Below are 25,690 nucleotides of genomic sequence, written 5' to 3' on the forward strand. Positions count from 1 at the left end.
GCTCCTTTTGGACATGAACGCGCCCCATCACACCATAAACTTCCTCATCCTGCTCCTCATTTTCATTTTCCAGTTTTACATTTCGAAGTTGTCTTTGTCACTGCGTGGCGTCATGAACACCAACATACGTTATCTTGGGATTTGTGACTGAAATAGTTTGAGAACCTTTGTGGTTCTAAAGTTTTCCAGACGCTGAATGTGTGGCTGGAAAACTGTCAGAATCTTCCTAAATAAGGAGGATAAAGTGGATTTTGGTGGATTCGGTTCATCACTGTGAAAACGGACCTAGACGCCCAAAATCAGTTTCTGTCGCAGAATTCTGATTATTAATGACATATACTAATTTTGTATTTATGCACAAATGTGGTATTAAATTAATGTGCTTAATGCAGAGATGTGGCTGTGAAATAATTCCATTTTGATTGTTCTGGGTAAAATCCCAAATGTATTTGATAAATGAAGGCTATATATACTGTAGTGTTCTGAGCTAATATGGCTGCAAAGGCTCATTGATGTGCATGTTGTAACAGGAATCGTCCTCTGACTGTTGTTACCAGTTTAGTTCAAGTACTGCAATCTAATTACTTTTATTCATTGTGAAGTTTATGCTAGTGTTAGGTCTAAATATCTCGGGGTCTTGTTCACAAGTGAGGGAAGGCCGGAGCGCGAGATCGACAGACGGATCGGTGCGGCGTCTGCAGTGATGCGGACTCTGCGCCGGTCTGTCGTGGTGAAGAAGGAGCTGAGCCAGAAGGCGAAGCTCTCGATTTACCAGTCGATCTACGTTCTTACCCTCACCTATGGTCATGAGCTGTGGGTCGTGACCGAAAGAAGGAGATCTCGTATACAGGCGGCTGAAATGAGTTTCCTCCGCAGGGTGGCCGGGCTCTCCCTTAGAGATAGGGTGAGGAGCTCAGTCATCCGGGAGGAGATCAGAGTAGAGCCGCCGCTCCTCCGCATCGAGAGGAACCAGTTGAGGTGGCTCGGGCATCTGGTCAGGATGCCTCCTGGACCTCCCTGGTGAGGTGTTCCAGGCATGTCCCTCTGGGAGGAGACCCCGGGGAAGACCCAGGACACGCTGGAGGGATTACATCTCTCGGCTGGCCTGGGAACGCCTCGGGATCCCCCCCCGCAGAGTTGGCAAATGTGGCTGGGGAGAGGGAAGTCTGGGCTTCCCTGCTTAGGCTGCTGCCCCCGCGACCCGACCCCGGATAAGCGGCAGAAGATGGATGGATGAATGTGTGCTAAGTTTGGCTTGTAGTTCAAATTCTGGTGAGTCTGGGAGATTTTACAGGGAGGGACCTCCCCCTCTGCTATTCTGTCGTGTGCTGTTCTGTGTAAAATAAAATCTTAAACTACGTCACCTTTTTGCTGTTGAGTTGTTCATTACAATGTTTTACAATATCCAGCGGCCCAATGAAATTATCTTGTGACTCCCAGTTTGAGAATCACTGGTTTAGATCACCTTTAAAAGATCCAGAAAACTGCTTGCAATGCTTTGAAGTTAGATACAAAGAAACGGCTTGACGACTTCCTTTACTGGATCCGGAGATGGTGAAACTTCCATCTCCAGAAGAGAACCGTGTTTATTCAGACATCCCACTTTTTCCTCAATCAAGCATTCTGAAACTAGAAAGTGAGACGTCTTGCATAACTACCATCATCATTTCACCCACGTATCCCTGGAGTTCTGGGTCGACATGCTGCCAGACTCTCAATCTCACACCCCAAATCCCCCTTCGTGACATAGACAGATGCAATCCGCAGGATGAGGGAGGTGTTAGCTAGGTGGAAATAGGAAGCAGCAAAGACTTGAGCTAAAGGAAAGAGCAGCGCTTTTCTAATTCAGGAAAGCAATTCCTACAGTGAGGTGCAAAATATCACAGAAATGCATGGATTTCACGACGGTTTGAGGGTTGGTTTTATTGTCATGCCGTCTTGTTTTAGGACCTTCTGTTATAAATTATCTGCAATTAAAAGATAAACACCGAGCCTGACATGGACAAGCTAAATTCAGAGGCATAACAAGATAAAAAAAAAAAAAACAAAAAGGAAGGAAAATGAATCTGTGTATTAAGCAGCTCAGTCCTCCAGAGGACACAATGCCCCCCCCTTCCATTTCTCCATTTTATTTCACACCCTCCTCTCCAGTACTACACAGACTCCACGTATCACTGCCTTTCTCACAGCCTGTTTGGGATGAAGCAGCAGTCAGGTAATAAGAGCAGACCAAAGTAATAATCACTGCTACAATAGAAATTTCAGAATATCATATCTGTAAAATGGATGAATGGATTTTTTTCTTTGGTACAACTTCAATCCCAAAAGCTCATCAGTCCCAACTGCAGCGTGCTTTTCATGCAGACTCATACAAATCAAAAATCTCTCAATTAATCTCAACTTTTTGCTGCAGAAAAATTACAAAGACAATATTTGTTAACTGACTGGTTCAGGCTTACAGCTATTAAATAAGAAAATCTTCATGATGAGTGAGTATAAAAAGCTCTACCGTGTCCAGCTGTCTGTATTGGTCACCATTTTATTCACTGAACTGTTGATGATCGTCTGACGGAATCAGTTCACAACCAAAAAACGGAGTTGAAGAGGAGATTCAGAAGTCTCGCAATGGTCAGCTTGTGCAAATCCAGAATCAAAGAACGTCTTAATGCTGTGAAAATATTAGACAAGACATTTTTCTTTCCCCACAGCTCAAAAGTCCTGCAAATAAACAAAACCGAACTTAATCTCACAAAGTTAGTGTGTTGTGCTGTATGTTTATTCACCTTTATCTGGTCATGTTGTCATAAACTCACCTTCCTAGACCAGGACACGCTGGGCTACGTCAACGAGCCCTTTATCAGGTGACATACTTGAAAATTTTAACTTTCAACAATGAAAAGACTGTTGATATTAGTAGGCTTTTGAATTTGGACTTTTGACTAAAACAACAAAAGTTATAAAGGAGTTTTCTGCAAATAGCCTTTTGTCTGTCTGCTTGCTCTGTTTTTGTACCGTAAAGCACAATAAATTCCTCGTTCTGTAAATGTCCTTCACTGTACGTGGCAATAAAAGCCACTTTACCGTTTAATAATGAAAATTGTTTTTACCTACACTGCCTAAAAATGAAAAACTTTAACCTTTTATCAAACGTATACAGTCCTGGAAAATAATAAAACAATTTCAGACTTTCTGCTCTTTCCGTGTCTCTTCTCAGGCTGCATAGTTGCTGTGTTTACAGCTGCAGCAGAAGCAGAGGACTAAGAAAAGTAAAGATATAGTTTAGCACCTAAACAAAGAAAACAGCAACACAGACAGAACAGAAAATCCAAAAGATGAAAAATTTGATCAAATATGTTTACACCTGGAAAAATCTGCCTAAAATGGGTTTACATCTGGAAAAATTATGGTTAAAATGGTTTACACCTGGAAAAAAATCTAGTTAAATGGGGTTACACTTGGAAAAATGATTAAAATGGGTTTACACCTGGAAAAATCTGGTTAAAATGGGTTTTAACCTGGAAAAATAAGGTTAAATGAGTTTACACCTGGAAAAATAAATGGTTAAAATGGGTTTTAACCTGGAAAAATAAGGTTAAATGAGTTTACACCTGGAAAAATAAATGGTTAAAATGGGTTTTTATCTGGAAAAATCTGGAGGTTCTGACTACAAAACTGCCATGAACACATCTGAGCTTCCTAAAAACAGCTTGATGAAAGATTAAAAAGGCAAACATGGAGAAGTAAACACGTCGGAGTTTAGATTCACCTTTCATGTTACCTTTGTCTCCCACTGTCTCCTCCTTATGCACAGTTCATCTGCTCTATGTTTTGATCTACCGTACGGAGGTACTAAATTGCATCAGCAGCTGCCACGGCACCCGTGCTGCATCCACACATTAAAAGAAAACACATAAGAACAACAAAGCTGTGGCAATTCAAACATCCCAGAGGATTTTACACTTAGTTACATCATGTCTCAAATATTAGCCCAGCATGCTGAAATCAGGCTGTTTGTCAAGCCCAGTAAATACGTTTCATGGAGCAGTTTATGTGCTGCATGCGAGCTTCCAGATTAACTGTGTGATAGAAGGTTCATATTTCAATGATCAAGAGCTCATACAGAGATAAAACAGATCCTTGTAATGTCTTCATCCTCACTTAATTAACATAATAAGCTGGTAACTGTTAACTTGTAAAGCAGGAGACTAACGCGCCTCTGGGCAGAAAAAGCTTTCAGGAGGTCATTTACATTGAAATTCATACAGTGTAATATATTTTTCTTAAGGCGCTTGAGCCGAGCGTAGCCGTTGTTCCTCAGAGCTGCTCTGATCTCATGAGATCAAATGTGGACACATCAACTTCCTCTCAGCTTTGTTTCTCTCAAGGTTACTTTAAATGATGAATGGTCCTGGAGGGAAAAGTGGCTCTGTGAATGCAAGAAGCTCCTTTAAGTTTACTGTTTTCTATTTAATTAAACCTGTATGAAATGTTTGCCTTCCTTCATAATATCTTTGCAATATGATCGCGGCATGATTGCTATAAACCAGATTAAGGATAAAGATGTAATTGCATCAGTAACCCAGGTGTCGGATAAAGTTTGCCAAATATGGCTGGATTCTACCTTGAATTAATGAATTATTTCAAACATAAAAAGATAACAAACAAACAAGTAATAAAGCATATCCCCACTGGAGAAGTGGATTTAAACATCCATTGGGCCAGCTTAAGGCGTGGTCCATAAACCACCAACCTGCTCCATGTCCCATTCAGGTCTATTACTATAATGGTGCATCCATCCAGTCATGGCTTGTGAAGGATGCATATCCGAATACAAACATGTCTGGTGACAAACACCATAACATCTAATGCTGGAAATTATTTGGAATTTTTAAAGTCACAATCTTTAGCGGATCTTTTCAGTGAAGCACCCAACTGTCAGCAGGAGCTGTTTCCACATTCATCTTGCATCCTGTCTCTTCTTTGAGCTCTCTCCAACATGGAAAAACCAAACAAGATTTATTTCTTGCTTTGACTGTTTATCTTTGATTTTTCTTGATTGCACTAATAATATCCTTGTGTGTTTCTTTGTGGAATCAGCTGCGGCGCAAGATTAAAACAGCTAGCGCAAGGGTGCCCAGCTCCGGTCCGTGAGGTCGACAATCCTGCAAGTTTTCCATGTATCCCTGCTCCAACACACCTGACGCAAAGTAATCAGTCTGTGTAGAATTCAATGGCTGTTCGATCCATTAATGGAAGTCAGGTGTGTTGGAACAGGAATACATCGAAAACATTGCAGGACCAACTGGGCACCCCTGGGCCAGTGTGTTGATATCCAGTTGCTAGCGTGTCAAGTGCTGTATGACAAGTCAAGAAAAAGTAAAGGGCAATTTCTCAAATTTAGGAAGTTGTTTGTACACTACTGTAGCCATTATCACCAAAATAGGAGTCAGTGTCCATCAAAATCAGTCAGAATAAGATTTTTTCTATACAGAAAGTTAAATAATACTACTTTTAGATTAAAGAAGTATTGGACAGTACAGCTCTGATTAAATACAGCAGCGGTACAAAGGATTGGACCATTAAGCACCTTGCTAGCATGCTATCCTAGCACAAACAATAACTAACAAGGTGATGAAACTGAAGCCAAAGTCTTCAAACTGTAACTTTAGGGACAGACCAGAGGTGTCTCATATAATTCACACCAGGATATAAATGTGTGTTCACAAACGAATAACTATCTGTGGAAGCAGACCGGGGTTCATTTAAGTGGTTAATCCCAGTGTGAATGCACCCTTAAGGTCCATTTCTGCTCCCTTACGTGCGTAAATGGGGACATCATTTCAAACATTGTCATACATCGGCGTGCTCATACTGCCATGCGTCTTTTGCGTTGCCATGGTTGCCAAGTCAGATCATCCACTAGAGGGCAGTGTTGAGTCCAGAGTTCACTGTGGTGTTTTGACATCCGCTGGTAACAGTCAGGCTCTGCTGGCTGTTTCAACCATCCAGAAAACACAAGACGACGCCTGGCACAATAAGGTTGCTAGTTTGAGTCCCAGCTAGGGCGAGGCTTGAGTTAGGGGAAGTGTCCCTTCTGTACAGAGTTTGCATGTGTATGCGTGACGTCTCTCCAGCCCAAACACATGCGTGTTAGGTTAATCAGTCACTCTAAATCATAGGTGTCAAACTCCAGTCCTCGAGGGCCGGTATCATGCAGGGTTTTTGTTGGTTCCATGCTCCAACACACCTGACTGAAATCCATTTGATTTGAATCAGGTGTGTTGATAGAGGGAAACCACAAAAACCTGCCGGATACCAGGCCTCAGGGATGGGAGTTTGACCCCCCTACTCTAAATCCACCGAAGTAATGATTAAGAGCATGAATTGTCTCTGTTATGGGCTGGCGACCTGTCCAGGCGTACCCCGCCTCTTGCCTGAGGATTGCTTCGGGCAGGGGTCCAACTTCCTTGCAACCCTTAATTGGTACAGATGGACGAAACAGTCTGCCATCTTCTACGTTGAGCACAAATGAGCATTTACACACAACTCTGTTTACTCTGATTTTTGTCCCTGAATATTACTTGTGGGATATGAAATGCTACCACATCCATGAATTTCCGTAGTTTTGAAAACAGAGAAGCTTAAATGGAGCTTTTTCAGCTAACTGCATTTACCTAAACATGCACCAGCTGTTTGCTGTTTGTGATTTCATTTCCAGCATCATGGCCTTGAAATTCTCTGATACTCTATAATCAACTCACTCAGCCACAATTTTCTCTCGTTTACAGGCAACTTAACAATCCATTCGGTTCAAATCCTGACAGAAACAAGGTCTTTGCTTTTATCACTGCAAAAGATATAAGTCACACGATATCGGCAGGCTAAGCTTCTATTCAGAGGCTTCATCTTCCCATGCAGCTTTATTACTCTATTTACTTGCAAATTGCCTGACTTGCTGAAGGTGAAAAAGGACATCATTATGGAGCTTTGAAACTTATTGATTTTTTACTGTTTTCCATCACGAGACCTCCTGCTGCCATTTCCTCTCAAAGTAACAAACTCATTACTGTAGCAGGGAGCAATGTTGATTCAATAACTCCTGAATGTTTGAAGACATCTAATGAAGGACTTCTTCAGCATCACTAAAACAGAAAGATTATGGGATGTTGAGGTCTATATCAGGGATCCTCAATCCTGCCCTGCAGGTATTCAAACGCACCTTACTCAGACAAACTCTCCACGTGTCTGCTACATACACATTGATTTGAATCAGGTGTGTTGCAGCAGGGGCACTTGGAATGCCTGCAGGACACCAGCTCTCCAGGACCAGCACGAAGGATCACTGCTCTATAGTGTTAACTCTTTTGGAGGGACTATGTATTATTTATCTTCTGCCAACACAGAAAAGCAAATTGGCCAAAATCGAATAGAGAAAGAAGCCGCATATCCTCAGATAAACTTCAACAAGCCGTCTGTGGTGAGTGAGTTCAACCAGAAAACAGGGACAGCTGGTTCATCATTTCTGCCCATATTAAAACATCCCAACAAGCATCAGATGGCTTGTCTTCCAATTTTGGGTACACATTCTCGTAGAGCTTCGAGCACAGCTGCAGTCTAGTCTTGTTCACATTTTGTTGAAACACATGTTTATTTTACAGCAGGACAAGAATGTCACAGTTCTGGAAATCAAAATTCGGACCAATGGGGGAAGTTGTCATCCGAGTCAGTCATTCATTACATTGCTGGACCTTCAGGCTTTCTACTCAGACATCCATCATGAGCAGCATAAGACATCGCTGTTTTACCAAAGCTGGAAAAACAAACTTGACGGACAGCCAGGAAACTATAGCTCTGGCCTGGCATATGAACAAACCCCACAAGCAAACATAAAGAAACACCAATAAAGCTAGTTTTGTAAATATGATGAATTTTCTCTTCATTCAGATGCACAGCAACAACTGTGCAAAGACTGCAAAGGCTCATGGGAAATTCATATTCTGCAGGAATCTGAACTTGTCACACTGTTACCCTTAAAATTTGAGTTTTGCGCAGTAATGCCTGATAGCATGAAAACAATGTTCAAATTTCAATTTGAAGCCCTTTCTTTGTCCCTGAGGGGGCAATTTTAGGCAACAACACAACAGCAAACATAAAAAACACATCCAAAATGCAGACTAATGTCTGAAAAGCTACTACTGATTTGTGTTACAATGTTTTGTTCTGCTTAAGTGTCAAAGTTATGACCTCGAGTGTGGTGCAGCGGCTCCCAACCAGCGGTCCCTGAGGCAAAACACAAGGAACAACTTGTAAAGCCAATCATGTCGGGGTTTTAGGAGGTCAGTGACTAGGTGGAGCTACAGTACTAAAGCGCTCCATCTCTATCCTGTTACTGGGATTTTTCCTGCAACATTTAAGAAAACATGTCTAAGAAACAACAAATAGAAAATGTAAGGCTATATGTTGTTTATTTAACATTGGCTTTATTGATGGACAGGACTTAGCCAGAAACCAGTAAAATCTCAAAAATCAATCATAATTTTAGTATTTACATGAAGGGGTTTCATTAAGGGAAACAGGTTGGAAACCAGTGGTGTAATGAATGGTACTGGGAGAGTCCACTCCTGCCCCCTTAATGACTGTCGCTGAATGGGGGGGTAAACAAACTTACCTTCCTGCTTCTTGTCTTTTCAGCTACAACATGGAAGACCACATAATAAGAACCGACCACTTTTGCCTTGATCTGAAGTACCAACTCGACTTCACTTGTTTCAACAGCTGAGAAGGAGAAGGAAGTGCCGACCCAGGAGGCTGGAGGTCACACGGAATATGCACATCATCGGGACGGGACAAGGTAACAAGCATGTGCAGAACGCCTGGAATTAACTTGGAGCAGAATGGACATAGTCACAACATAGGCTTTATTTTGTTTGGATTAAAAATGGGAATAAACCAGCCACTTACTTTGGAATTGTTTAATTCTGAACTGTCCTCTTTATTCAGAATTAGGTTTTTACATGGTCCTTTTTCATCTGTTTGAATCAAATTTAACTTTTATTCAGAATTAAAGAGGAATTAAAACTTGTGTCAATGACTACATTTACATTTTTGAGAGCGTAAAAATGTTTCAGGGATATTTTTGTAGTTTTATTGAAACTGTTTCATTTACCAGTTTTTTTTATTGTTATACCCAGTTTTTCACACAGTTCGAGGGGTGATGAGTAGCTAGAGTAAACTTTTCTCAACATTTATGTTTAGATTTTTGTCAAATCGTCATGCTAGGCCTTTGCGTAAGCTGCTGATCACAATGTAGTCCTAGCTGGCAATACCACAGTGGAAGCGGATGGCAGGACTCAGCATGCGCAGCTCCACATGGTCAACAGTTGATTAAACATTTAGTTAGTTAAACATCTGGATTCTTATGGACACATTTCATTGTCTTGCGAAGTGGTGGAGAAATCAAAAGACCAAATTTAGATGTGCTCTTGAAGTAGGATATCCTCTTTCAGGAATACTTTACAGGAGCAAACAACTTGGCATTAGATGTGACATACAGCAAAAGAGTGACAAGAATCTGGTTTGGAGCAAAGCAAAGCAGGGAGGATTTATCCAGACTAAGCTGCCGACAAACCAAAGGCAGGTGTGGTACTTGGCTAATAGAATCCAGAGGGATTAAGCTGGGATTTACTGGTTATCCTCCCCAAAAACTATCTTTGATTTAATTTCACAGAAGCATTGGTTTATGCATTTCCATCCTGGAGAATTTTTTGACAGTTGCCAATATTTTTGCAACGTTTTGTGAAGAAGCATGAAGCTACTTCAGGTAAGCATCAGTTGATCTGTGATTAACATCACAGTCTTTTGAAAACAGCCGTGAATGTTCAGCATTAAGATTTCTCCTCAGCCTGGGTTGGTGTAGCTCAATTAAGCCAGAGGTATTTTGTGAAACAACTCTCAGGTGTTCAGGAAGAGCAGAAAGCAACATCGAGCAATGCCAAGCTAACCCAACAAGCATACTGGGGAATAAAACAAGTATACATAGCAAGAAAAAAAAAATCTTACATGGACTTTTACAATCCTGAAAAGAAAAGCATGGAAATCAAAACAATTATTTAATACTAAAACAGAAATACCTTATAAACCCAAGATTTCCTTACACCTGCACTGATGAACTACCGACCAGCCTGTATCCCAGCAGCAGCATGACCAATGTGTTCTCAGACCTTGGACGAGCAGCTTTGACATTTTCCAGCAATCTTTCAAAATTAAAGGTTGTTGCCAAACAAAGTGAAAGTACAGCAGCCAAGTCATTTCAACACCTCCAACACAGACATGGCAGGAGTGGAATAAATAGCACTCTGTAGGAAAGGCACAAAGGGGCATCAGGGGGGATGTGTTAACGGATGAGAAAAGGGCCTGATGGAAAGAGGTCCCAAATGCAGTCACATATTCTCTCAATTAAAAGTTAGAAAATGAATTTAGTGTAAAAAATTGGATTTATTTACCTCTACTAGGAAGGTTAGTAAAATACATCCAGGTTTATTATTCCAATACAACTCATTCAATCAGCTCAGCTCATTCACTGAATGCACAATACTGAAAACCCAAGACAGTTTTGGACTATAATAACCAGTGCTCATTCAGTTTCTGAGCTCACATTAATAATGTGGCATAACCCAGACCAAATTAACTGTTAATCATAAAGAACTTTCATGTTAACATGTCTGACATTTACTTCCACTGCAGTCCCGGTTTTGTCATACATGACGACACTGAAAAAGGAGACAGTTTAACCTAACATCATGCGAAATCGGGAAGAGTTTGGGGAAACTCTTTTGATCGACTTATGTGTTTTATGCCTGGTCAGTGTTGCAGTAGATAGTAAATGTAGTAAAGACTTGGAATGTTTCCAAATGTCCACACTATTCTCAGACACCATACCAATCCATAACTCAGGGATACTCAATTCTGGTCCTCGAGGGCCGGTGTCCTGCAGGTTTTCCAAGAGTCCCTGCTTGAACGCACCTGAAGCTCACCACATTGATTTGAATCAGGTGTGTTGCGGTGGGGGCATTATGATAACCTGCAGGACACCAGTCCTCAAGAATGAGGATTGAGTATCTCTGCAATTACCCCTCATTTTCTACACAGGGCTACACTATACACTATTCGGATACAAAGCTGGCTATTATCTCCTCACTGCAGATCACAGCTAGTGTGAAAATATTTAGTTTTCTTATAGTGATTTTATTCCTCCTTCATTTCATATCCATCCAATAAACAAGGATAGAAAGTTATTGGTTTGTACTTCTTTTAAACTGCTTTGATGTTTTGTGTCACTTGCGCCATTTTGAGTTTGTTGTCCACAATGCATTGTGGTCTACATTGACCCATCTAGTGACTTTTAATGCTCACTACTCTTCAAGATGCATTGTAGGTAATTTTGAGTGCACTACTGTTTTTTTCTCTCTGTACATTCAGACACCCCTAAAAAATGGTATTACCACTATACGGGGCCTGATGTAAGGAATAGTGTGGACATTCAGACTTCAACGCCCACTTAAGGCTCCCGGGAACTATAGCCTTACACAACTTCAGTAACCTGGTTGAAAATGATATGATTGATTTATTTGTGAATTTATCTGTAACACAAGTAGCTGTAGTTTGATAAACCACAACAAGAGCAGTGCTTTGATTCTATCGGGAGACAAAGACCAGCTTACTGCATTATTTCCTACTATGCCTCGTATAAAATATACGTCTCCATAAGGAAACTCAGACAACAAAGTAAATATAACTGAAGGAGGGACGGGATAGATAAAGGGGTAACTCTCACTGAAGCAGGTTTTGATTTTTGTGGAATCTTATTTGTGATTAAGCATTAGTCTGAAGGAGGAAAAAAAATGTCCTTGATAACACTGCAGTATGATTCTTTAAAAGTACATTTCTGCATATGTGTACAGCTGTGTCGGACACCTATATAGGAGCTATGTATTTGATGGTCTGCAGTGTAATACTATGGAATTGTTACCAACATGAGTTACAGTTGCAGTGTGTTTATGGTAACCATATTTTCTGCACCATAAGGTGCCCTTAAAAGTCTTTCAGTCTCTCAAAAATTGATGGTGCGCCTTAAACCTGGTGCGTCTTGTGTGTGTACTGAGTTCCAAAATTTACTGTGAAAAATCAAGTGAAGCAAATGAATTTGGAGCTTGCCATCATTCTGGGAGGATTAACAAAAGAATTCCAATCGCTGGACATTTGTGGAAACAGGGCGTTTAAAGTGAAGTTGCAAGTGTCATGGGAGCAATGAATGACATACAGCAAGCACACCTTTACAAAGACTGGGAGGCAGCGTTTGGCAAGTTACACCATGCTATGTGAATGGATTGTGGATGCATGGGCCTAAGGTACCACCTTTGACTGCTGTCCGAGCTATTGCAAAAGCTGTATGATTGCTGAACAGCCATCTAGCAATGAGACTGACTCCGACAATGACGAGAGAGAACCCAGTATGCTTGATGGTGAAATTCTCACATATTCAGATACAGAATATGAGGATTTCGATGGCTTTGTGACAACAGTGTAATTTTAAATATGTACTGTAGTTGAAGAAAGTTCAACCAAACCCGCTGTTTTGCTTTTGCTACTTTTGTTTTTGAGTGCACCCTAAAATACGACTTAAACACATAATTAGACTCCGTAACTGAGGCTGCGCTTTATAATCTAGTGCGCCTTTTGCCCTGAAAAATGTGGTCATTGTTTCTACCGCTGTCATTGGAACAGACACCAGACTACACACAGATTTCTGGGTTTTCGGGTCAGAGTTAAAGTTGGGTGTAAGGGTAACAGTGTGGCCTTCAGTTATGATGGTTAAGGTTATGGTAAAGGATTTGCAGGGTGTGTTTCTGTGCATACGTTACTACTTTTGGGAGCAGATTCCCATTCAATTTTCAATTCACTTTGGAGTGAAGACTTTTCTTAAGGTTACCTTAAGTTCAGGAAAAGGTCATCAAAGGTGAAATGCAGTAATGACAGTTAGAGATGCCAACAAGTTGATGTAAAATCCTTAGAAATGCTGTTTTGATTTTGCTCACACATTTGACTGTTGATGACAGCCTATCGTCTGCCTGCTTCCTCGTCTGGTACCATGACACTGTTTTTACCATGTGAAGTGACAACAGAAATACTTCCTGTTGAGAAAGTGAAGTGTTTAAAATTTTCATGAGCACTGGGAGCCCATAATTGAATTATTAATCATAATTCTTCTAAAATAACAAAATTCCCTTTAAATACTAAAGCTAACCAGCAGATTGCGACCTCAAATGCATCAAAAATCGCAGTCAGGGTAAACATTTGGCTCCGTTAAGATCCTTTCAGATCTGGTTACTGATTTGATGATATAATGGACATTTATTTGCTGCAGGTCTCCTTACAGCCAAAGTGACAGAATTAGATTAATAATTGATGGTAAATGGTAACTTGTAGACCAGGAAAAATGGTCTAAGTATAACACTCTAGAATGCCACAGTCTAATAACTATGACATGCAAAAACATATTTCAATCAGCATGTCCTGGCTCGAAGCCTCCCCACAGTGTAGCATGACTGGAACACCTCACTAGAGAGTCCAGGAGGCATCTTAGTCAGATGCCCACCACCTTATGTCGCTCCTTTTGACACGGAGGAGTGCCAGCTCTGCTTTAAGTCAATCCTGAAGGAATGAGTTTATTATAGTACCTATATGGGGAAGACCACTGTGCACTGCACTTTGATGCGCTTATAAGTCTCTCACTCCATTCCTTCCAAAGTTGTGTAAGATAGCTCTGAGAAACTTGAAGTCCAACACTTGGGCAGGATCTCATTCCCTACCCAGACAGGATACTTTACCCTTTTCTGGCTGAGAACCATTGTCTCGGATTTTAGGGGATGATTATCCCCCCAGAAAAGTCTATTATAATTTTGAAAAACATCAGTGACAAGGAGCAGCACTGGCAGAGTCCAACCATCAGCAGAAATAGATCCAACCTACAGAGATCAATGTGGACCAAGCTCTGACATCAGTTGCACTGAACAATCCTTATCAGAGAATCTGGTATCCCAGAGTACCTATCCCAAAGTTCTGTCGTACACTTACCTCAAGTCTGAGGAGAAAAACAAGAGTGGTATAAAAGCCTGGGAACATTAAAAAGGTGTTTCACAACTGAGCAGCAGATAAGAGTGAAGCATTTTTCCATTCCCCACCATCAAAAGACTCAGGCTGAGCTTTATCAATTCAATTTGCAGAAAGTCATCCATGTGAGACATTACCCAGGGAAACTTTTTATTTTGAATGATGCCACCATTCAGATAGTAAATTTTATCTCATTTGTTACGGTGCTTTCATGCATACAAAAGAACTGTGAAGTAAAGAATACAGTACCCCTCCGGTCTCCACAGTAAAACGTCTGACAAAGGAACAGATATTAATGAAGCATCTATAAGAGCGAAAAGTGGATACATGTGTAAGTGTGAAACACTGAATGAAAGTTAATCAAGAGGACAGAATGAGTCTGACGAGAGAAAATTGGAAATGAGGGATGAGTAAAATTACCAGATGATTGCACAAAGTCTGCAGTGTTCCGCCTGTTGCCGTGGTTACCTGAGTGCGACACAGAACCCCCGCGACTGGAGAGAGGAGGAGCCTGGAAGGCGTAGACCACGTCACCGTCAGCAATCGCGGTCAAGTCGTCATTGTCTGAGAAAGAGCGCTCGAAACCAGTGGAGTACAGCTCTGACAGGATGACCTGGGCACACAGAAGACACCATTTGTTTCGACTTCCTGCAAACCAAAACGGGCATCATAGAGCACAATTTTGCAACTACATTGAATTACAATTTGTATGTTTATCACTGAGGAGCTCATATTTCTTGTAATATTAATTAGACAAGCACTCAAGACCAGTATTGTTACTAGTAACATGTTACTTTGAATATGGTAACTTAGTTGCCATTACTCTATGGTGTATTTTTTCCATAACAAGCTAAATGAATCAACATGAAACAGGAGCTTCTTCTTGTTTAGGAATGGTGCTACAGGACATGAGTCCACTTGGTGGGCTTGTTTTTGCTGTGATGTAATGTAAATATTGCCAATTGCAGATTTTTGAACATTTTTTTCAGAAGCACAGTTGCTAATTTGATGCTTCTTCTGCTCCGACTGCAAAAAACTCCTGGATGAGAAATGGGAAGCAACAGTCCTGTTTATCCAGGAACTCGTGTCCACCACCCCGTTTCCTTGGTTACCACAGCCATTCAAACCAACACACCCAAACACACACCCACAACTTCACTTGACACTTCACTCATCCATCCATCCATCCGCTCAACAGAATTTGTTTTTTAAATTTGAACGTTGGACATTGATTTGAACCATCTGCTCTCATGACTTAAAGACACAATTTTGCCATTTTTTCTGTCATGCCCCCTATTGACGGCTAATTCAGCATCCATCTTGTATCCTACCTCACCTGTTAGCTCTCTCCAGTCAACAAAAGAACAATTTACAATGACTCTTGTTGTGTTTCTCTCTTTCTTTTCATCTACTTGCGTTTCTTTGCTAAATCTGCAACGTTATGTGTTCAAAACAGCCAGCTCCTTTTCAACCAGTGAAGCGAAACTCTGCTGCAACATCACATCGCATTGTGGATGCAAGACCTGAATAGGGCGGTGATTTGTGAGCATGAATATGCATGTGTGTATATGTGTGTGTGTGTGTGTGTGTGTGTGTGTAAATAAGTGAGTCTGTGAGCTTCCTCCCAGTTCATCTCTTCAGTCTCTGCTGCTGTTGATGAAATCATGCAAACTTGGGAGAGCTGTTTCCAGATGGTCCATAAAGCGGGGGAAAGCAGGGGAGGATGGAAAGGAGCATCAGACACCATAACATTCCAGGAGATTTGATGACCAGCCTAACAAGGCAAGTCAAGGGAGCTAGAATTAGATGACAGTACTTGTTTTGGGTCAGGTTGGGACTCTTTTTCAGCCCTGAGTCTCTTATTGGTCCCAAATCAGCCAAATTTGGGGTCAATTTCTACCAAGCTGAGTCAACAGCATCTCCAAGTTGTTGTCTATGATCTCCGGAACCGCAACCTACTTGCCAGCATGTGAAAAACTGGCATTCAGTTTATGGTTCAACTCATTCAATACATAAATCTGAGTACTAATAACGCAGTAAGGCTGTGACAATTTGTTGACAATGTCGACAATGAAAATTCATTGACACAGAATTTTATTGTCAATGCGTCATGTTATAAATGCCTATAATGGCTTTGCTAATAAAACGCTGCACCAGGCAACTTAACGGCATTTACCAACCTCAGCTTTTCAGATCGTAAAAGAACTCTAAATACCAAGCAAATGACGCAAAGCACCACAGGAAGTGCTGGGGGCAGTATTGTCATTTTGAGCAGCATCTTTGTTTAAACAACAAAGAACAAAATGACGGCGGTGCAACCTATTTCCAAAGTTTGGGGATATTTCACGCTAAACAAAGTGTTAAACAGGTGAACATGTGTCGTCTGCCACGCAGAGTTGGTGTACAACGGCAGCACGACAGTCATGCATGAGCATCTGAAATGAAAGCACCCTGGAGTCATGGTTTTCAGCATTCCAGATGGCAAAGTTAGCATTAGCGAGTAGCGATGTGTTGTTGTTACCTCTGCCAAAGAGCTTCTGTTTTACCGGCGTTTATCGGTTTGTTTGTGTTTGGGGTACCGGACCCCCTTGTACGAGCTGTCCGGTCCCTGTACGACAGGTGTCAGAGCTTGGTCCGCATTGCCGGTAGTAAGTCGGATTCGTTTCCGGTGAGGGTTGGACTCCGCCAAGGCTGCCCTTTATCACCGATTCTGTTCATAACTTATATGGACAGAATTTCTAGGAGCAGCCGAGGTGTTGAGGGGATCCGACTTGGTGGCCTCAGGATTGGGTCCCTGCTTTTTGCAGATGACGTGGTCCTGTTGGCTTCATCTGGTCGTGATCTCCAGCTCTCACTTGTGCGATTCGCGGCCGAGTGTGAAGCGGCTGGGATGAGAATCAGCACCTCCAAATCTTAGACAATGGTCCTCGTCTGTCGAGGTGAAGAAGGAGCTGAGTCAGAAGGCGAAGCTCTCGATTTACCAGTCGATCTACGTTCCTACCCTCACTTATGGTCATGAGCTGTGGGTCGTGACCGAAAGAACGAGATCTCGTATACAGGCGGCTGAAATGAGTTTCCTCCGCAGGGTGGCCGGGCTCTCCCTTAGAGATAGGGTGAGGAGCTCGGTCATCTGGGAGGGGCTCAGAGTAGAGCCGCTGCTCCTCCGCATCGAGAGGGGCGCGGAGGGTTCCGAGCAGCTTTAAAAATTGGATACCAGGAAGCAGAATTGGAAAAAAAATAAAAAATTTGAAAATGGTTAAACAAAAAACCCTGATTTTAATGTGAATTGAAAATTTCTTCACCCCCAAAGGCTGCTTGTGATAGCTTTTGTTATTTTGTTTGTTTTTTTTTTAAATTATCTATGTTTTATGGTTTTGTCTGTTCATGTGAAGTGAAAAAAATGTGCTTGACTAAATGGTTTTTTATTTTTGAGGTCTCGTCAGGACTAGAAGCACACTGTGAAACTGTTGTGCATCTCAGCAGCTATAAGTTTCATATGGTACCTGGACTGGTCTAGTTTCTCTTCCAGAACTCTTGCAGGACTTGTTGTGCTTTTGGTTGAGGGTCTGGTATCATTTTTGAGAGGAAGAAGTGGACCAGCTAACTGCAGGGCCACAAATTCAGGCTTCTGTTGCAGTCCACTTGTAAATTCTGCGTTGTCTTCTGAGTCTTTCTTTCCATTTTCAGCCTCAGCTTTCTCATCTCTGAGGTCATGATTAAGGTTACGAACCTTTTTGAAATGGGCCGACTTATCGTGCAGTTGTTTGACATTCCTGAATTTTTCGGATAAGATGGCAGTTCTCAGCAGACGCAGTTGACACGTCTGACTGGATTTTATGACAGATTTTTATCAAATCCAGCTTTAATGTGCCTCAACTCATTTTCAACCAACTCATATTCTGCCTCAAGTTCATGTCTTTTGCCAACAAGAGCAGCCAACTGAGCTCTGAGCAGGTGATACTGGTCGATCCAGGGTTTTGCATCTTCATAAAGCATTCTGAGATCCTGGATTTTAGATTGAAGCTTGTAGTTTAAATCCTTCATTAATTTTACTTTTCCTTTCAGTGGAGTATACTCAGTCTTCATCTTGTCTTCATCCTTAAGTTTGTCTTGCAACACTTGAATCTTTTTCTCAAGATCCATTTTCAGCAGGTGTAAAGATTGCTTCTGCTCCTCTTTTCTCTTGTACTTTTCTTCCAGTTGTTCTTGCTTTCCAATTTTTTGCTGGAGTTCCCGGACCTGCTCTTTCAGGGCTTTTTTCTCACTTTTTAGTGTCTTGTATTCTTTGTTCAAAGTCTCAGGATCTTTTAGTTTCTTGTTAAGAGCCTCAATTTCCTGCAGGAGAATAGTGTTGATTTGGACCAAGTTGTCCTTTTCCTCTTTCTCCCTCCTACATTTTTCCTCCAAGGCCGTTTGAGCCTGAAGTTTCTCCTTTAGGTGCTTGACTCGTTTTTTCAAGTGGCTGTTCGCGTCGCTGGCAGCTTTCCTCTCTGCTTTCAGCTCGATGTACACATCTTTAAGTTCCACGCCATCTCCCATCCTGGCGTGGATGCCATCTCTTTGTTGAGCCAATGTGCAGTTCTGCTGATTTATTTTCTGTGGGTCTTCATCAACAGAGAAACATTTCAGCAAAAGCCTGCTGGCTTCCGTGTCATTGTTTTCCTGGAGAGCGTTGTCCCCTTGACTCCGAGCAAAAATGAACCTTTTAAGATTAAACATTATGTTTTCAGCTTTCGACGTTTTATTGGAGACAGTGTGGTAAATGTGAGATTTGTCACGAGTACACAGAGCAGTGTTTCAGAATAGAATGATCTCAGAATTCCCTTTGTTCCATGGTAACCACGATGGATGACATCACATTCCATCCCTTTGATGTCATGTGGACTCCGCCCACAATCTCACAGATCAAACAATCCAAAGCCACACCCATTTGTTCGTCAGGTTGGGTTGCACGGTGGCATAGTGGTTAGCACTGTGGCTTTACTGGTTTGATCCTCGGCTGGGGCGAGGTTTGGACAGTGGTCTTTCTGTGTGGAGTTCTCCTCATGTCTGCGTGGGTTCTCTCCAAGTACTCTGGAATTAACCAATTAGGTTAATTGGTTACTCTAAATTGCCCATAGGAGGGAGTGTGAGCGGTTGTTTGTCTCTGTGTGGCCCGATGATGGACTGGCAAGCTGTCCAGCGTGTACCCTGCCTTTAGCCCATTAGACTGCTGGAATAGGCTCCAGCTTTCCCGCGTCCCTTCCTCGGATTAAACAATCAGATTAAATGAATGAATGAATGAATGTTCTTCAGATTTCCATCCGACAGCGGTGAATAACAGATTAAAATGTTTGGAACTGGCAGAGAAGATGTGGCATGTTGTATATGCACCTCTTCAACAAGTCCTATTTTCTTTACAAATGTTTCTTAATTTAACCCTTTAAAGCTCAACTCAGCTCAGCTCAACTTTTTTTATGACCGCTTTTTTTTTTCTCTCAAGCTTTTTCACAAAAACTGAAGCTGATGTCGACAAGAAACAAGTCTTTTAAGGTTTTTGGAAATAACTTCAAATAATTACTTTGGCTATTGCTTGATATGAAGCCTTTATTTCGCCCTTTATTTTCCATTTATTACCATGTGCAATGCCAGAATAATATAGTCTAATCTTCTGCTTCCTGGTATCCATTAACAAGAAGAGGACTGTATCAGATTCTGTTCAACAGGATTTTAAGCAACGTTTTTACCATAAAGTGATGCAAAATGTCTGAGAAACTGTATCACATGTTACACTGGGCTTCATAGGGTTGAAAGGAGAAAAAGAAGCTTTGTGAGTAATAAATAATTTTATATTTGTGCTTGAACCTCTCAGAGATGCCAGATGCTGCTGAAACAGAGGCAGTAAATCTGTGTGTTTTGCTTCTGTTTACCTGGTCGGGGGGGATGTTGCCCTCCGCTGCTACCATTGCTCTCAGGCAGGATACAAAACCCAGCAGAGGCACAGCGAGTCCCACCCGCAGGTACCTCTGACTCTTCGAGCTGAACACCAACGTCACACACATCGGCCTGTGGGGCATACAAACAAAAAACCAGGAAAAGATGAGCATGTTGGGTAGGATATGGCAGAGACAGAGTAAGATAAATGACAGGCCACAGCGAATTGTTTCGTTACTGCACATTCTGAAGCAAGCTCGCCGTGCTGAGTTACATTATTTGTATGCAGACACACACCCACACACACACACACACACAGATTTGGTATCTAGGGATGAGCACATACAGCAATTGTGAACTGTCATAGGACCAAAAGGAAGATTAATGTGTGAAGAATTGAGGGAAAAGTGCATCTGAGCACAGCGGCCGTCGGCTCCAGAACTGGAAAACATCTGCAGCAGACGAATAAAATGCCCAGTTTCATTGCCGTGTGTGTTTAATAACTTCAGGGAAACAATTTTCTTTAGTAAATATAATTTTGTGGTCTTAAAAAATGCATTTGTCAGCATCTGATTTAATTGATGAAAAACAAGGTCACACCTCATTTGGGATGAACGCGGCGTCGTCGCAGACACCTCCACTTCCTGTTTCCCTTCATGCATTATTCAGGCGAGTAATGCATGACAAGTTGGGAGGCTGACAGAACAGACGGCGGATCTGAGCCGCTGTTTTGTTTACGTTCCACCAGGATGAGACACGGGAACGTGAAATCAAGCGGGATGAGGAGAGTGGGAAGTGGCTCCACAGGAAGAGGAAATAGAGACGTCGTCCTACAAAGAGCCTCTTTACTCCCTGCTGCTTTAAAGCCTGATAGTCTAAAAATAACCTCTCATCTGTTCTCACGGCCATCCAAACAGACACAGGAGACTTTTAGAAACCAGACTAAAGATGCAACAAGTTTGTCTTCATGTTATAGATCAGCGGTTCCAAACCTGTTTCATGCAAAAAAGTGACCGCCGAGCTGAAACCAGGCCTGGTTTTATGCTTTTATTAGCGAGATTCTCCCAATAAATTCTGTATTTGGTATAGAGTTCTGTCCTTTCATGAAGCTGAAGTTAAAGGGGTGTCAAACTCCTGTTCTCAAGGGTCAGTGTGCGGCAGGTTTTGGCAGTTTCCCTGCACCAACTGCTACCCAGCAGTGTCCTGAAGCTAAGAAACCGGCATTATACCATTTTTACATCCAGGACGCTGCGTGACGTTTTGCTTTGTGGTTTTATAAGAAACTGTCTGTTTTGAAAACGCAACGATGCTGATTCAGCAAAACAATGCAACATTTTGAAAGAAAAGAAGACACAAAACATCATAAGATGGTCTTCTGCTGGCTGGAGAGAGCTAACAGGTCAGGTAGGATGCAGGATAGAGGCTGAGTTAGTTGTCGATAGGCGGCGTGTGATGGGAAAATGGCAAAAGTTCCGTAGTGTGTCTTTAAAGGTGCCATATTTCCTAACAGTCATGTGTCTATATATCTTTTGACTTTTCCTCACTGCAAGAGAACAATTAAAGAAAGAAAGAAACTTGCAACAAACACCATCATATAACCAAGATGATGTGGATTTATGATCAGAGCGTATCCACATAAAGGGATTGTAGGACCAGAACATGAGCTGCTTGGTGGAAGTCTGCACTCTCACAGAGCTTTTCTCATTCTTCATGTTGTGCCCAGGTAACCCAAGACTTCACTGTCACACTCATCTACCTGAAGCAGATGCTGAAAATACAAAGTATATCCAACGTTCCTTCCTGGTTGTTTTTGCAGCATTTTTGGCCGGTAGAGACCTTTATTCAGCAGCAGCTTGACAGGAGAGGGGTTAGAGAGGAAGGTAGGGTGACACTCCAGGGTTGGATTCAAACCTGAACCAGCTGAGATGATCCTGAACATAAAATAGCCTTTCCATTGGAAATTACGTCTAATACTATGTCCAGTTAATGTGTAGCTTCACTCTAAGCAATTTAAATTGAAATATGAACTTAATGAATGAGGCTGACGATACCCCCATGAGAGGTTAGATAGTTGAAATAAAACACTTTCAGCTACTTTCATCCATCTTTTCTCTCTCCACCTCACTAGTATTATCTGCTGTACCCACGCTTTGACTCCACACAGGCAGCCAGACTCCACCGCCTCTCAGGGGGCTTCGGGCTTATCAGCCATTCAGTTGGGGTACAGGGCAGTGCAGCGACTGCCTATGTGTGCATGTCAGGTCAGTGTGGGGCCAGCAGAGTCCACGCTGAAGCTGAATGCATTTCCCCCTGTGTGAGCTGACCACACACTGACACACAGCTCAAGCTGCAAAACTGAGTTTAGAGTTGTCTCTGTGGACGCCGTGCAGAGAGGATGCAGAGCAGAGGCATCTGTGTGCTTGGAGATACGGTAAAGATGGAGACAAAGGGAAGAACTGGGTTTGAATCTGATGTTGTTTATTCATTTCCATTTGTTTTAGGCCTTTCAGTTCAGTGCTCTGTGACTGGGTACATGAGCGGGGGAAAGAAAAGAGGATCGGTATATTAGAAAAACCTTCAGGGCCAGTTACAAAGATAGCCCACCATTTAGCCAATTTGCAAAGCTCCACCGAAATAGTTCTGCTCATACAACTGAAGGTGAATCAGGGCTTTGATGAGAATCCCTGTGGTGCTCTGACAAAATGATGCAAGGACGATCTTGTAGGTTGTTGGGCAACACAGATGTCAAACATTCAGTCTCTTCCGTCACACCAGCAGAGCTTGTGTGCTCCTGTCAGCCCACATCACTGCTACGTGATTTTCATCATCTCCTGCTAAAGTTTGATCACTCTGCCATCACCAAGGTCTTATATCACATCTGTCATGATGTGTGCTTTGGTTTGTTGGTCCTGTTTAGTTCCCTTGTGTCTTGTTTCCTGGTCAGCCTTGTTCATTAGTTTCACAGGTTCTCGTTAGCTCATTCCCGTCACTTGTTTCTTGTTTTGTTCAGTGGATTTATACCATTAGTTTTCTGTTCTCCTGTGCGGGTTCATTGCGTTTCGTTACTCCCATGTGTCCCAAGTCTCCTGTGTTCCTGTGGCTAAGAACAAAAACCTGCCTGACTCTGCACCCCTGGCCTCTACGCTGCATTTGGGTCCACACCTACAGCACTCCCCACAACATCAGCAACTCTGGACATCGACTTCAGAAAGGATGGGTCATTTATTACAACCTAATGAAATCTTCCACATTTATAACAGCAATAATAACCATAGTCACAATAATGTTCACATAAACACATCTGGTATCCGCAAACATCGGTATCTGCAGATACTCAAGTTTCAGATATAGGTATCAGATCGGAACTCCCGATAAGTGGATCGGTGCATCCCGAGTTCTCTGGATGCCAAATCATTCATAAAATGACTTACTGTATTTTCACAAATACAATATTTGTGAAAATACAGCTGGGATAGGCTCCAGCTGGATGAAGCGGTTTAGAAAATGAATGAATGAATGAATATTTGTCCTGTCGCCTACATTTACAGTTGAGGATTCTGCTTTACTTCTGATTATTTCCTAATGACTTTAACTGACAGAGAAGTTGGATTCCTCTCATGACAAAATCACAAGTAGCATGCACATTAATTTATTAAACTGTCTCTCTTTTTACTCAACAAAAACTCGGAATGTCGGAGATCTGTCACCGTGCTGGAATATTTTCAACCCCGAGTGAGAAAAAAACTAAACATATGATTGCAGGTATTTTTGTTTTTTCTTCTCTACTGTGAGACTCTACATGCATATCCTCTCCTCTATGTCTGCCCTTCTCTTCGTGTCAAAGTCGTACTGTATTACAGCTACATCTTGCTGACGTGCTGCTTCTGGCACAGTTAAAAACAGAAACTACACAAAATGTTTGGTCAGGGACTTTTGATGACCAACATTTATCACTTTGTCGTGACCATGGCCAGCAGCTGTTGGTGCGTAGAGCTGGCTTGTTCCCTGACAAATCTGAGCTTTTTGACCCACTGAGATTTATAATGTATTAAATATAAAGACGACCACATCCATATCATTAAAACATCCCTTGTTATTGGTCGTTTTGTGATGGTCTTTTCGGGTTTTCCTGCTGAGTTTGTGCAGTGAAAAAACAGCAACATGGCGACGTAACCCTACGCACATTTCATCTGAGGCCGCTCTATTGTACGCAGACGTTGTGGAAGTAAAAAATCTAGCTTTATGCAACTATACATACTCGAAAGGGGATGTCCGTTTCAAACGCTGTACGCCGCCGCCCTCATACAACCCACAGGCAAAGGAAAAATAAAAGACCAAAGGAAAATTTTTGGCTTTAGTTTATTTAGATTTCTTTCATATTTTTGTGGGTTTTGTAGCTTTTACATCAGTAGTTGCTAGGCAACAGGGAACTGGGCACTATGGGGAATCTTGTACGCTCGGTGGGCTGTCTAATGTCACAAACAATAAGCGGCTTCGGAGTGTGCAGACACTGAACTGCCGGCGTGTGCATCAGTGTAATCGGTGTACCAGGAAATTGTGAACCAACACACGTTCCACATTGTTTGGAACGCAGACTGACATCAAATGCAATAATAAATTTGTCATATTCATTCTTTTCTGTAATTAAACCATTAGAATTAACGTGTTAACATTGTAGACTCTATGGAAAAAGATGGGCGGAGCTTCAGTGACGTCACCCATAGCTTTCTGAAGAGCTGAATTGAAGCTCATTGGGCAGTCGCCATCGCGTGTCATCTCTAACAGAAAGTACAGAAATGGAGAAGTGGAGCTGAGAGCAGGGTGTCAGCGTGGGGGTGGGTGATTTACATCTATCAAATTTTTAACTGCTAAGCGCTAACTGGAAACTAACTATCTAAAGCTAAGACGCGCTGTTAGTCGGCTAAAATCCGCGTTTCTTCAACACCAGGGGTGTCAAACTCCAGTCCTCGAGGGCTGGTCTCTGGCAGGTTTTTGTTGTTTCCTTCTACCAACATAGCTGATTCAAATCAAATGGATCCAGAAGTTTCTTGTCAACCTCTTTGTTTAATTCAGTCAGGTGTGTTGGAGCATGGAGACAACTAAAACCTGCAGATACCGGCCCTGGAGGACTGGAGTTTGACACCTGTGTTCTAAACTCTGCCTTGTTGTCAACAGATATCTAATACCTGTCAATCAAAAGGACACACCCCTTAATTGAATACCATCAAAAGAAATGATAACAAGTTAAATATATGTAAAAAAAAAATACATATATTATTTTACCATATTTTAATCGAATAGATAAAAATAAAAACAGTTAAATAAGATTCATACTAAAGAGAAGCATCACTCCACATCTGTAAGGATGTTTTGTGGAAAATAATATCAATAATTCATTCATCAGAGGGTTTAAAAAAATTAACTGTATCATTTAGGACTAAAAATGTGTGTTTGAGAAATGACAGTGTCAGACTTTCCACTGCACAGTTTGCATTGTGTGTTTATACATCACCTGGTTTGCCGAAGGGGAATGGGCAGAGAGATACATAAAAATGGGTCAAAAGTGTTGCTCTGCTTAAGGCAATGAGGGCACGTCAGAGAAGACCTG

The 25,690-nt window shown here is 41.8% G+C and overlaps 1 protein-coding gene across 1 annotated transcript in view; it reads right to left on the reverse strand.

The window, feature by feature from the left end:
* The window catches only part of usp43a (ubiquitin specific peptidase 43a), a gene marked incomplete at both ends in the record, with an annotated part of 164,443 nt that overhangs the window by 60,393 nt on the left and 78,360 nt on the right, over positions 1 to 25,690 (reverse strand). Inside the window, 3 exons of the mRNA XM_079264441.1 lie at positions 14,638 to 14,782; positions 20,079 to 20,214; positions 25,595 to 25,687. Coding sequence (XP_079120567.1) covers positions 14,638 to 14,782; positions 20,079 to 20,214; positions 25,595 to 25,687 — 374 coding nt within the window. The remainder of the gene's footprint in view (positions 1 to 14,637; positions 14,783 to 20,078; positions 20,215 to 25,594; positions 25,688 to 25,690) is intronic.

This window comes from Telmatherina bonti, assembly GCF_933228915.1.
Source record: "Telmatherina bonti genome assembly, chromosome: 3".
NCBI lineage: Eukaryota > Metazoa > Chordata > Actinopteri > Atheriniformes > Telmatherinidae > Telmatherina > Telmatherina bonti.